The sequence below is a fragment of the Nomascus leucogenys genome, chromosome 1a, assembly GCF_006542625.1.
Source record: "Nomascus leucogenys isolate Asia chromosome 1a, Asia_NLE_v1, whole genome shotgun sequence".
Classification (NCBI taxonomy): Eukaryota; Metazoa; Chordata; class Mammalia; order Primates; family Hylobatidae; genus Nomascus; species Nomascus leucogenys.
In genome coordinates this window covers 34537215-34550177 of record NC_044381.1, presented here as the reverse complement: position 1 = coordinate 34550177, position 12963 = coordinate 34537215, and the positions used below count along the sequence as shown (strand labels likewise).

Sequence of the window (12963 nt, the reverse complement as noted above, 5' to 3'; positions counted from 1 at the left end):
TTCCTTTTTATGGCTGAGCAGTATTCCATCCTGTATATATATATATACATATATATATATACACACACACACACACATATATACACATATATATGTGTATATGTACACATACATATATATATATATATACCACAGTTTCTTTATCCACTTGTTGACCGATGGGCATTTGGGTTGGTTCCATGATCTTGCAATTGTGAATTGTGCTGCTATAAACATGCATGCGAAGTATCTTTTTCATACAATGACTTCCTTTCCTCTGGGTAGATACCCAATAGAGGGATTGCTGGATCAAATGGTAGTTCTACTTTCAGTTCTTAAAGGAATCTCCACACTGTTTTCCATAGCGGCTGTACTAGTTTACATTCCCACCAGCAGTGTGGAAGTGTTCCCTGATCACCACATCCATGCCAACATCTACTTTTTAAAATTTTTTTATTATGGCCATTCTTGCAGAAATAAGGTGGTATTGCATTGTAGTTTTGATTTGTATTTCCCTGATCATTAGTGATGTTGAGCATTTTTTTTCCTTTAACAAAATTTTTATTTAATAAATGGTTAAAATCGCAGTGCCAAAAATACATTAACATTTAACGATTTCACTGAAAGGAAGAAACTGTAGAATGCACAGTTTCAGAAAGCTATTTTAAGTTATTTACAAATAAAGTGTCTAAAACGCAAAGACAGACTCTATATGCTATACCAAGTTTATCCCTTCCCGAACAAAATTTCTGTTATTTGGGCAAATCCTTAAACCATGGTTTAAACCGTAATGGTTACAAACCACAAATGCATCCATCCAAAGACGGAGTCTTTAGCTCTCTTTCATTTCATTTTCATCCGGTCAGTGGCAAAACTGTTGAAAGGGCAATAGTTGAATCTACTGGGTTTTACATAGTGTGAACTCTTGATATATATTCCTACCAGGACTAAAACACAGCACACTTTGCAGGCATAGCTGACTCACAAACAGTTGTAACACAAACGGTTGTAACAAACAAGAACTGTTCTTTACTCGACACTACGGCTCAGAGGCTACCGAGAAGCACGATAGACTGACAGCTCCTCTGCTTACGTAAGAATGAAACCCAAAGTAGATGTCGTTCTCACAGCACTGAAAGTGCTTCAAGACTTGCACTGATCCAATACTAACTTTCTTCCCTATTTTACACACATTTTTCTACTGTCCAATGGAAATCATTTTCTGTTTGGGTTAAACAACAAATACTAGTTTATAACAGGAACGGTAAAATCCGTGAGAATTCTGCTTAATTTAAGACATGATCACTACTTTCTTTAGAATGGTTTCTGCGTGTTTCTATGTTACCCTCTTTATTTTTAGCTTTCAGTTTCCTGGTAAGGAGTAAGTTCTCCTTCCCAGTCACACTCGGGGTCATTTACACGTTTCTGGGATGCCCTCGCTCGTCCATGGAGGCCAGGTGAGCGCAGTGACTCATTCTGCCTCTTCCCTGTCATCAGGACCAGTTCCGGAACCTTCTGCCTTGCAGTTCTTCCCGCTTCCGCCACACTCTCATGCTCGGAAGCGAGCTCCCGGATCACACTGCTGCAAGGTTGGCCGGTCCTTGTTTGCCAGTCGCTCCTTTCTGGGTGCTGGACCGTCGTCACACCTCTGCGCTCTTCCCGGTCTCTCCACGGCCTCCCCCGGAGCCCCGCTGTCCTGGCTCCCCTTCTTCCCTCTGTCTTGGCCAGGTCCTTTCCTCCATCTCTGCTAATCTTCACTCCTTGTGGAAAGCCGGTCAGGCTCGTGGTGAGCTCTGTGCCTCCTGCCGTCATCTACATGCTGTCTTTGTGCTTCAGATTTTTTTTCTTGAGATCTCTCCACATCCCTGTGCTCTTTGTCACTGCCGCTGTGTGACCTTAATCCTTACTTCTCTGCAATTTTCTTCTATCTCATTTTTTTTTGCATCTCTTCCCGCAAAGTTTCTTTTCTAACTCTCTCCTCCTCCGTTCTTCTCGCTTCTCTTCTCGAATTCTCTGCTTTTCTAATTTTCTATTTTTAATATATTCCAAAAGAGGTGTGGTTCCTCTAGCAATGAGCTCGCTTGTCTTCGTCTCCATCTCCCCCAGCAGAGTCTCAGGGTTGGCACTGGTCTTCTCTTCCTCCACACAGTAGGTTTCTATAAAGTTTTTATATTCTGGATCTCAGGTCAGCGGCGAAGAACTCGAGTAGTCGTGTGCAGGCAGCGGGCGCAGCTGCTCCTCCAGCTGCTCCTTGGTGAGGTCCGGGGCAGGCTGCGGATGACCACCTGTGGGGAGCGCACGGCTGTTCCCACAGCGGGCGGGGCGTGGACACGGCGTACTTAAGGCACAGTGTACCGCGCTGGGAGGCCCGGGCCCCGCCCCTCCCCCTCCGCTCAGGGCCGTCCTCTCGATGTTGATCATTTTTTCATATGTTTGTTGGCCATTTGTGTATCTTTTGAGAATTGTCTATTCATGTCCTTAGCCCACTTTTTGATGGGATTATTTGTTTTTTTCTTACTAAGTTCATTGTCGATTCTGGATATTAGTCCTTTGTCAGACATATAGATTGTGAAGATTTTCTCCCACTCTATGGGTTGTCAAAGATACCATTCTAACATCTCTGATGGTTAGTGATGTTGAGCACTTTTTCATATACCTATTGGCCACTTGTGTGTCCTATTTTGAGAAATGTTTATTCAGATGCCTTACCCATTTTCACTCTTGTTTTCTTACTATTGATTTGTTTGGATTCTTTATATATTTTGAGTATTAACCCCTCATCGGATGTACGGTTTGCAAATCCTTTTTCCCATTCTGTAGGTTGTTTTTTTCACTTCATAGATTTCCTTCACTGTGCAGAAGCTTTTTAGTTTGATGTAATCCAATTTTTCAATTTTTGCTTTTATTGCCTGTGCTTTTGGGGTCATATCCAAAAATTTGTGGCCCAGACTAATGTCATGAAGCTTTCCCGTTTTCTTCAGTACTCTTACAATTTCAGATCTTATGTTAATGTCTTTAATTTGAGATATTTGTATATGGGGCGAGATGAGGGTCTAATTTCATTCTTCTGCATGTAGATATCCAGTTTCCCCTTGCTTTTTCCAGCACCATTTATTGAAGAGACTCTCTTTTCTCTCTCTTTTTGGTGCTGGGAAAAGTGCACCTTTTGCACCTTTGTCAAAAATCAATTGACCATAACCAGGGTCTCTAGTTTGCTAGGATTTTGTTGAGGACTTTTGCATCTATGTTCATCAAGGATATTACCCTGTAATTTTCTTTTCTTGTAGTGTCCTAGTCTGACTTTGAATGTGTTTAAGAGTGTTCTGCCAGGCCGGTGCAGTGGCTCATGTCTCTAATCCCAGTGCTTTGGAAGGCCGTAAGTGGGAGGATCACTTGAGGCCAGGCCAGGAGCTTGAAACCAGCCTGGAAAACAGCAAGAATCCGTCTCTATAAAAAGTATAAAAAAATTAGCTGGGCATGGTGGCACATGCCTGTAGTCCCACCTACTCAGGAGGCTTGAGGTGGGATTACTTGAGCCCAGGAATTTGAGGCTGCAGTGAGTTATGATTGCACCACTGCACACCAGCCTGAGCGACAAAGCAAGATCCTGTATCAAAAAAAAAAAAAAAAAAAGTTTCTCCCTTCTTCAATTTTTTGGTACTTTTAGAAAGAATGGTCATCAGGTCCTGGGCTTTTCTTTGATAGGAGACTTTTCATTACTGATTAAATCTCTTATTTGTTATTGGTTGCTATTGGTCTGTTCAGATTTTCTGTTTCATGATTCAGCCTTGGTAGATTGTATGTACCTAGTATTTTCTTCTAGGTTATTAATTTGTTGACACATCATTATTCATAGTAGCCTCTTATTCTTTTGTATTTCTGTGGTATCAGTTGTAATGTCTCCTCTTTCATTTCTTATTTTATTTTTTGAGACTTCTCTCTTTTCTTCTAGCTAAAAGTTTTAAAATTTTATCTTTTTAAAAAGCCAACTCATAGTTTTGTTGCTATTTTCTATTGTTTTTCTAATCTCAATTTCATTTATTTCTTCTGGTCTTTATTATTTTCTTCCTTCTACTAAATTTGGGCTTGGTTTGTTCTTTTTCTAGTTCCTTGAGATGTAATGTTAAGTTGAGATCTTTCTTGTTTTCTGATGTAGGTGTTTCTTGCTATAAAACTTTCTTCCTAAAACTATTTTTGCTGCTTCCCATAAGTTTTGTTTGGTATGTTGTATTTCCATTTCCATTTTTTACAAGATATTTTAAAATTTCCCTTTTAAATTCTTCTTTGCTCCACTGGTTGTTCAGGAACATGTTTGATTTCTAGGTATTTGTGAATTTTCCAATTTACTCCCAGTTATTGATTTCTAGCTTCATATCATTGTGGTCAGAAAAGATATTTGATACAATTTTAATCTTCTTAAATTTGGTAAGACTTGTTTGTGGCCTAACATATGATCTATCCTGAAGAATGTTCCATGGGCACTTGAGAAGAATGTGTATCTTGCTTCAGTTGAATAGAATTTTCTATGTAAGTATGTTAGGTCCATTTGAGCTAAAACTATTTAAGTCCAAAATTTCTCTATTTTTCTGTCTGGATGATGTGGCCCTTGCTGAAAGTAGGGTATTGAAGTCCCCTACTATTACTTTATTATAGTCTCCTTTCAGATCTATTAATATTTTCTTTATATATTTTGGTGTTCCAATGTTGCATGTATATTTGTAATTATTATATCCTCTTGCTGAATTGACCCATTTATCTTTATATAATGACCTTGTTTTACAGTTTTTGACTTAAATGTTATATAATTATAGCTACTCTGCTCTCTTTTGGTTTCCATATGTCCCGAAAGTATCTGTTTACCTCCCTTCACTTTTAGTCTACCTGTGTCCCTTATAGGTGAAGCGAATCTCTTATAGGCAGTTTATAGTTGGGTATTGGTTTTTTATACATTCAGCCATTCCATGTCTTTTGATTGGAGAATTTAAGACATTTACATTCAAAATAATTATTGATGGATAAAGACTACTGCCATTTTGTTAACTGTTCACTGGTTGTTTTGTAGATCCTTTGTTGCTTTCTTCCTCTCTTCTTGTCTTCCTTTGTGATTAGGTGATTTTCTCTAGTGGTAGGCTTTATTCCTTAATTTTTATCTTTCGTGTATTTACTAAAGTTTTTTGCTTTGTGGTTACCATGAGATTTACATAAAATATAATTATAATAGGTTTTTTTAAATTTTTACTTTATTTTGTATATTTCTTCACTATGTCCTATGCTCATAACAGGCTATTTTAAGCTCATAAAAACTTTATTCACATAAAAAAAAAAAAAACTACGCTTTTACTCTACCCTCCTCACATTTTAAATTTCTGGTGTCATAATTTATATCTTTTTATATTGTATATCCCTAAAATTATTGTAGCTATTATTATTTTAATAGTTCTCTTTTATCCTTCATACCAAAGCTATAAGTGATTTATATACCACCATTACAGGCTTAGAGCATTCTGAATTTGACTGTATACTTACTTTCACCAGTGAGTTCTATACTTACATGTTTTCATGTTAGTACTTACTGTCCTTTTCTTTCAGCCTGAAGAACTCCCTTTTAGCATTCTTTTTAAGACTGGTCTGATGGTAATGAACTCCCTCAGCTTTTGTTCATCTGGGAAAGTCTTTAGCTCTCTTTCATTTCTGAAGGACAGCTTTGCTAGGTATTAATATAATATTGCTGGTTGGCAGTTTTCTTCTTAAGTACTTTGAACATATCATCCCACTCTCTCCTGGTCTATAAGGATTCTGATGAGAAAACTGCTGCTAGCTGTACTGGAACTCCTTTATATGTTATTTGCTCTTATCTTGCTGCTTTCAGAATCTTCTCTTGCTGCTTTCAGAATCTTCTCTTTGTCCTTGATTTTCAATAGTTTATGTGTTGGTGTAGTCTTTGGACTAAATCTGGTTGGAGTTCTTTGACCTTCCTGTACCTAGATACTTATACCTTTCCTCAGATTTGAAAGCTATTTTTATTTTAAATAAGCTTTCTACCCCTTTGTTTCTCCTTTCTCCTTCATTTACTCCTATAACTTGAATATTTACTCTTTTGGTGCTGTCCCATTAATTCCATAAACTTTCTTCATTCTTTTTTTCTTCTTTGACTGTATGTTTTCAAATAACCTGTATATTCAGGTTTAAATTCTTTCTTCTAATTGTTCAATTCTGTTGGTGATGCTATTACATTTTCTTTTCATTCATTGTTTTTCAGCTCTAGAATTTGTTTAATTTTTAAGAAATATATAATTTCAATCTCTCTGGTAAACTTCTCATTTTGGTAACTTGTTTTCCTCATTTCATTGACTTGTTTCTCAGTATTTTCTTGAAGTTCATGGATGTTACTTTTTAAAACAATTATTTTGAATTCTTTGTCAGGCAATTCATACATCTCCATTTCTTTGGGTCAGCTTCTGGGAGATTATTGTGCTCTTTTGGTGATGTTACGTTTATGTCTCCTTGGTTTTTCATTTCTTGTTGCCTTACATTGATGTCTGGGCATTTGAAGATGTAGAGACTTATTCTAGTCTTTGACTGGCTTTGTCTGGGAAAGCCCTTCACTAGTCAGTCAATTCAGGGATTCTAGTCCAGCTGCCTGGTATGGTCCATAGGTTGGCTTGCTCTTAAGAGTCTTCACACTGGCTGGCCTGGTGCCTTGGGTCAGCAGGTGGGTGAGCTTGGTGCCTGGGTCCATGGAGTTAAGCCTGAAACTTGGGTCCACTGGAGTGGACCTGTTGACTGGTTCTGTGGAATGGGCCTGCATCTAAGAGGGTGGGTCTGAAGCCTGGGTCCACTAGAGCTGACCTGGCACTGGGGTAGGCCTTGAGCCTGAGTCTGCAGGGGCCAGCCAGGCACTGGGATGAGCCTGGTGCCTGGGTCCACTGGGATAGGCTGAGTCTGTGGGAGTGCGCCTGGGTCAAGAGTCCACAGGGACTGGCCTGGTGCCTGGGTCTGCAGAGGTAGTCCTAGAGCCTCCGTCCATGGAGACTGGCCTAGAACCAGGGCCTACTAGGGTGAACTTGGACTGTCTACTGGAGCAAACCTAGATCTTGGGTCCTTGGAACCTACAGCGGACCTAGTGCTGGGGCAGGTGTGGAATCACGATCTGTGGCAGCTTGTCTGGAGTGTAGGATCATGGTTGCTGATCGGGTATCTGAAGCCATTGAGGCTGGCTGAAAGCCTAGGGCTTTGGAGTCTGGCTAGAGCCTGGGTCCACTTGTGTTGGCCTGGAGGCTGAGTCTTGGCTGAGTGTTGGCCTGGAGGTCAGGTCTACAAAGTCTAGCCTGCGTCCTGGGGCTTCAGGGGCCAGTCTGAAACCTGGATCCACAAGTGTGGTCCTAGAACTTGGGTCCATGGAGGCTGGTCCATCACTGGAGTCTACTAGGATAAGCCTGAACCCTGGGTCTGTGAGTGCTAGCCTCATGATCAGGGCTGTGGGCAGCTGGTCTGGAGCCTGGAGCCACTGGGATTGGCCTGGTGCTGGAATAGGTCCAGAGACTGAGTCTGCTGGGCAGGCCTCGGGCCTGCAGCTTTGGAATCCAGCCTGGGGCTTTGAGATCTCGCCTGGCACCAGGGTAGGACTAAATGCTCGGTCCATGGGTACCAGCTTGGAGTCTGGGGCCACAGAAGCCTTTCTGGCACTGGGTTTTACCAGGACAAGCCAAGTGTTAGGGTCTGAGGAAAAGTTCAGTGCTAACTTCCTTCTCCTTTCCCCACATGAAGGATATTTCTCTCCATACTGTGCTGCCTGGGGTTGGGGGAGGGGTGGTGCAAGTAGCATAAAACTATCCTTTTCAGCTTCTTCAATGCATCATTTCTTTACTACTCTCAGGTACTATTATCTCTGACCTGGTTTCCTTAGCTCTTGTGAAGGTATTTTTGTGCATGGATGTATGTTCAACTTGATGTTTCTGTGTGGAGAGGAACATGGAAAGTCCTTTTCTGTCATCTTGCTGATGTCCATTGAGATTAACTTTCATAATCAACTCTTGACTAGATTACTGAACAGTCTCCTAGACTTTATTTTGACCCCCTCTAATCTATTCTCCAAATTGCAGCCAGAGTAATCTTTAAAAAACAATCTGATTCACTCCCTGATTAAAACCTTTCATTGGCTCTTCATGATTTTCAGGATAAAGTCAAAATTCCTTAACACAGCATGTAAGGACTTTCATGTGTTAGTTCTCTTGACCTCATCCCTCAGCATTCACCTTTCCATTTATATTCACCAACAGCCCTTGAACTTGTTCCTGCTAATGTCACCTTTCTCTAAGCCCCATCTCCTTCTCACCTCCAGGATAAACTTCTACAAAACTTTATACCTACCTTGGGCATCAATATCACCAGAAATCCCGGATCAGGTACTACTCTGTTGATCTCTGTCAGAGCACTTATCCCTTAATAAAACATAATTGCCTGTTAACCTGGTTGTCCCTTTCCTCCACTTAGTTATGAGTTCTTTGAGGGCAGGGACCCAGTCTCAGTAAAAACCCTTGGTTCTTAGCACAGTGTCTGTCATACAGAAGAGATAGCTAAATATTTAATGAATTGATAGGTTGAATGGTATCTTTCTGAGCATAGATAAAGTAAGAACAACTAAGATTTCTTACTACTTTATGGTTTATAACATAATCATTATTTCTCATTAGTTTTTATAACAATCCCATTAGGTAGGTGGTATCATTAACCATTTTTTATACATGAAGAAACAACAACAGGAGGTAAGTGACTTTCCCAAGGCAAGACTCAAATCTAGGCTTCCTAGGTAATTTTAGGATTGGGAATCTTCTACCAAACAACCACACCTCCATTGAAATATTTAGAACTGAGTGGGATAATTCATTCTGCCATAGGACTGCAAATCATCCTCTAATTGTGTAATTTAATCTTTTGAGATAAAAATGGCATTTAAATGAATTTTCAAAATAAAATGTCTAATTTGAATACCTGTATTGCTTAAACTTTTCATATAAGAAACACCTACATTTTTAACCACTGTATTTAACACCTCACAAAGCTGATAAAAATTCAGTATCTGTAGTAGCTACAAGGCTTGTACATATATTAATACTATAAATATCTGAGAATTGAGTGAGAACGCTTACCTATTCTTGGAACAGTTCATAGCTATATGCCATTAGAAATGCCTAGTAATAGCAAGATTCATAAATACTACTAATGTTCTTGCTATGTGCAGTCACGAATGAACAGCAATATTACCAATTTCCTTTACCCTGGCCTAAGGTTATAAGCTATTTTTCTCGATGTGCTTGGCAAAGACCAAACTCAGTGAAGAGCTAATTTCTCAAAAGACAAAAATTTTCTTTGAGAGACTGATTCCCAAGCATTAATCACTAATCATCCAAGCATTCATTATCAATCCTAATCACTTCATGTTGGTATTTCCACAAGGCTATATAATAATGTTCATAATTATACCACACTCTATAGTGAAAAAAAGCAGCAGTCACCCAAACCTCTCCCATCCAATTAACAAAGTCTTACTGTTCCAACATAGGATTATTTAAAATATTCAAACAACTATTTTCAGTTCATTTTTGAGAAACATATCAGTAATTTTTAAAAAACAAAATGAATACTTACAATACATCTTTGAAGTCTCCAAACACATACATATGCCTAAAGCTGTCAATAGCGATTACAGGACAATCTGCTGGAGTTTTCTGTATGTGCAGAAGAGGATGTCTAAATTTGTCACAATCGGCATGTAAAAAGTTTATTGTACCTTTAAGAAAAAAGAATTTTGAGAGGTAAATTCAAATTTTCTTGAAAATATTTTCGTAAGATTGCAAGCTCACAAAAAGTGATATACTAAAAAAAAGCACCCCAACATTCTTAAGAGTAATATAGATCAGAAAAACTAAAACCTAAATATCTAACACTTAAAATAGGTAGGCTTTTAGTTCTTAGGGCACAGAGTATAACTTCTTTAGAAATCATATTGACTTAGCGCAAATTTGAAGGCTATAATGAATTTTTTACTTTCCTTAAATGGGCAATCATTTACTTTGCAGATTATCAGGTTCTAGGCAGGAAGTTCAAATTGATATATGAGGCATTCTCATGGGACCATTTTCATTCCAGCCTATTCCAGTCATACTGGTTGATTTTTAGTCGAATTCAACCTGCAAGACAGTATGTGACTAAAATGGGCAGCTCTATAGAGTACCTTTAGTTTATTTTGTTTGACTTTCTTCCCTAACTACAGAGGAAAAGCTGGTGATACCTCAAATTCCATTAAATGCTTTGCAGAAATCCACAGACAACTACTCAACTTGCTTTCATTTAGAAATAAATGTTAATCAGACTGTGTAAGCTCTCTCGGCAACATCTCTGGGAATGTCCATTGGAAAAGGGTTCAGACAAGCAATGAAGGAAAGTGCCCAGAACTAATGCTCATTCATGACCCTGCTTTTCATGCACTTTGATTTTTCTCTCCAAAATAGTAATAGTTAGAAAACAAACAAACGAAAAAACAAAAAACACTACTTCATATTATCTCTCTACTAATGCCTCCTTACTGTCACATTTGAATGTGTTAAAATAAGTTTTTAACCCAAATATGTTTATGTGATTTGAAAGTAATGGGAGGGGTGATGATGAAAGGGGGAAAAAAAAAAGAGAAAGAAATGATGAAAATAAACACCTTAATCTGTCTACCTTTTTCACTTATTAATTGCCGAGCTACTTCATTCTGGAATATTTCTAAACTTTCTGTATCTTCTTTCATGTGAAAGAGTATGAGAAAAGGCAGTCCTTCTTCTGTCAATTCCTGTAGAGAGAAGCATTCAATGAGAATTATCAGGCTTCTCCATTCAGTTGTAGCTATTTTCTAGGTAGGAACAATTTTGAACCCAACCCATGTAATGTTAACAGTTGCAATATCCCAGGGGAAAAAAAAGGCCCAGTGGTGTGAATAAACCTCAGCCTGAACAGAAGACTGAATTCACTCCCCTCCCCACCTCAAGTACCCAGGCAGTCAGAGGACCCACATGCCCTGCTTTGCTGCAGAAACTGATCTGCCCCCACTGTCTGTTAGCCAGTATGGGATACAAGGCTTCAGGATTAGGCTGTTGAACTCATGACATATAGAGGTGAACTATGCTGGTTCTTTACCAAGGTGTTAATTTTAGAGTGGGGTAAACATAACTAGTATTTTCAGTCTTCACAAGTAACAGTGCAAAACTGAGTACATCAGCAATAAATAAATCTGATTTGCAATTTTTTTTGTATTTTTTTATATTCTAAGGTTGTGAAAACCATTACACTTACATATAAAACTTACCCAAAGCTGAAGTGTTTTATCCAGGGTAAAAAACAAAAACTCTATTATTTAACTAATTTTCAACCAATATACAATTAACATTATTAATAAATACCTGCCCCTATATATTTTTATATACCTATTTATACACACAGAAAAGCACCTTGAAAATTATAAAGTGCTATTAAAATTTTTATTGTTGTAATTGGAGAATAATACAATGGGTAGACATGATTAAATAAAATGTGATACATAGACAGATTTAATCATTTATTCTCCCCAACAAATGCTAAGTTCTGAGTCATCAGAAAAAGTCCAGAAAGTGTCTCATAACAAAATTATTTTCATCAACTATCCTTCTGAGGATCTCTCCATAAATTTAGGAACTACCTCATCAGAAAGTACAAATGTCCTTTATTTTTTAAAAAACAAACTGGGACCTATTTTACAGGATTAAAAGTTTTCTTCTGGTTCTCATCTCCATATTTAAGCCTGTTTCACTTGTATATAAGATCAATTATTAGGCCTCTTGTTACATTTATTTTTTTAAAAAACTGAGATACAATTAGCATACCATAAATTTCACCATTGTTTTTTGGAGACAGGATCTCACTCTGTCGCCCAGGCTGGAGTACAGCCTCGACCTCCCCAGGCTCAGGTGATCCTCTCACCTCAGCCTCCCAAATAGTGAGGACTACAAACATGCATGACCATGCCCAGCTCATTTTTGTTATTTTTTGTAGAGATGGGATTTCACCATGTTGCCCAGGTTGGTCCCAAACTCCTGGGCTCAAGCAATCTGCCTGCCTCAGCATCCCAAAGCGCTGGAATTACAGGTATGAGGCAACACACCCAGTCCATCATTCTTAAGTGTACAATTTTGTGGTTTTAATTATATTCACAAGGTTGTGCACACATCACCACTAATTCCAGAGCTTTTTTTTTTTTGAGACGGAGTCTCACTCTGTAGCCCAAGCTGGAGTGCAGTAGCACAATCTCGGCTCACTGGAACTTCTGCCTCCCGTGTTCAAGCGATTCTCCTACCTCAGCCTCCTGAGTAGCTGGGACAACAGGTGCACACCACCATGCCCAACTAATTTTTTTGTATTTTTAGTAGAGATAGGGCTTCACCATGTTGGCCAGGATAGTCTCGATCTCCTGACCTCATGATCCATCCCCCTCGGCCTCCCAAAGTGCTGGGATTACAGGCATCAGCCACTGCGCCCAGCCCCAGAATATTTTTTATCACTTCCAAAAGAAACCACATACCCATTAGTAGTGATTCCCATCTCCCCTCTCCCCACCCCCTGGCATCACATTAATCTTTTAGTAAGCTGATTTTTTTCTTCCTCATCTTTTATCTCTTGGATTCACATTTTTTCTTCCCCCTTCCATTAACTGATGCTGGTCTCAATGATTGTCTTTGGACTTCTCTGCTCTAGCCTGACAACTTCATGTAGTTCAACAGTTTTGATCACTACTTCTAACTGATCGCTTATCTGTGTCTACAAGCCCAGCTCCAGTACAAAATCCAAGCCTAGGTTTCCCTCTGCCTGCTTAATATCTCCATTTCAAATTCTAAACAAGTACCTTAAATACTCAAAACTAATACCTAGTCCCCTCCTCTCTAACCTCCTTCTCCTATCTTCCCATTT

The 12963-nt window shown here is 38.9% G+C and overlaps 1 protein-coding gene across 2 annotated transcripts in view; it reads right to left on the bottom strand.

Moving 5' to 3' along the window:
- Positions 1-12963, bottom strand: part of ERP44 (endoplasmic reticulum protein 44) — a 115125-nt gene that overhangs the window by 14351 nt on the left and 87811 nt on the right. For both annotated transcript variants that reach the window (XM_003260283.3, XM_030829547.1), the window contains exons 9-10: positions 10705-10816; positions 9628-9769 (exon numbers count right to left, since the gene is read on the bottom strand). In XM_003260283.3, the coding sequence (XP_003260331.1) occupies positions 9628-9769; positions 10705-10816 (254 nt within the window). The remainder of the gene's footprint in view (positions 1-9627; positions 9770-10704; positions 10817-12963) is intronic.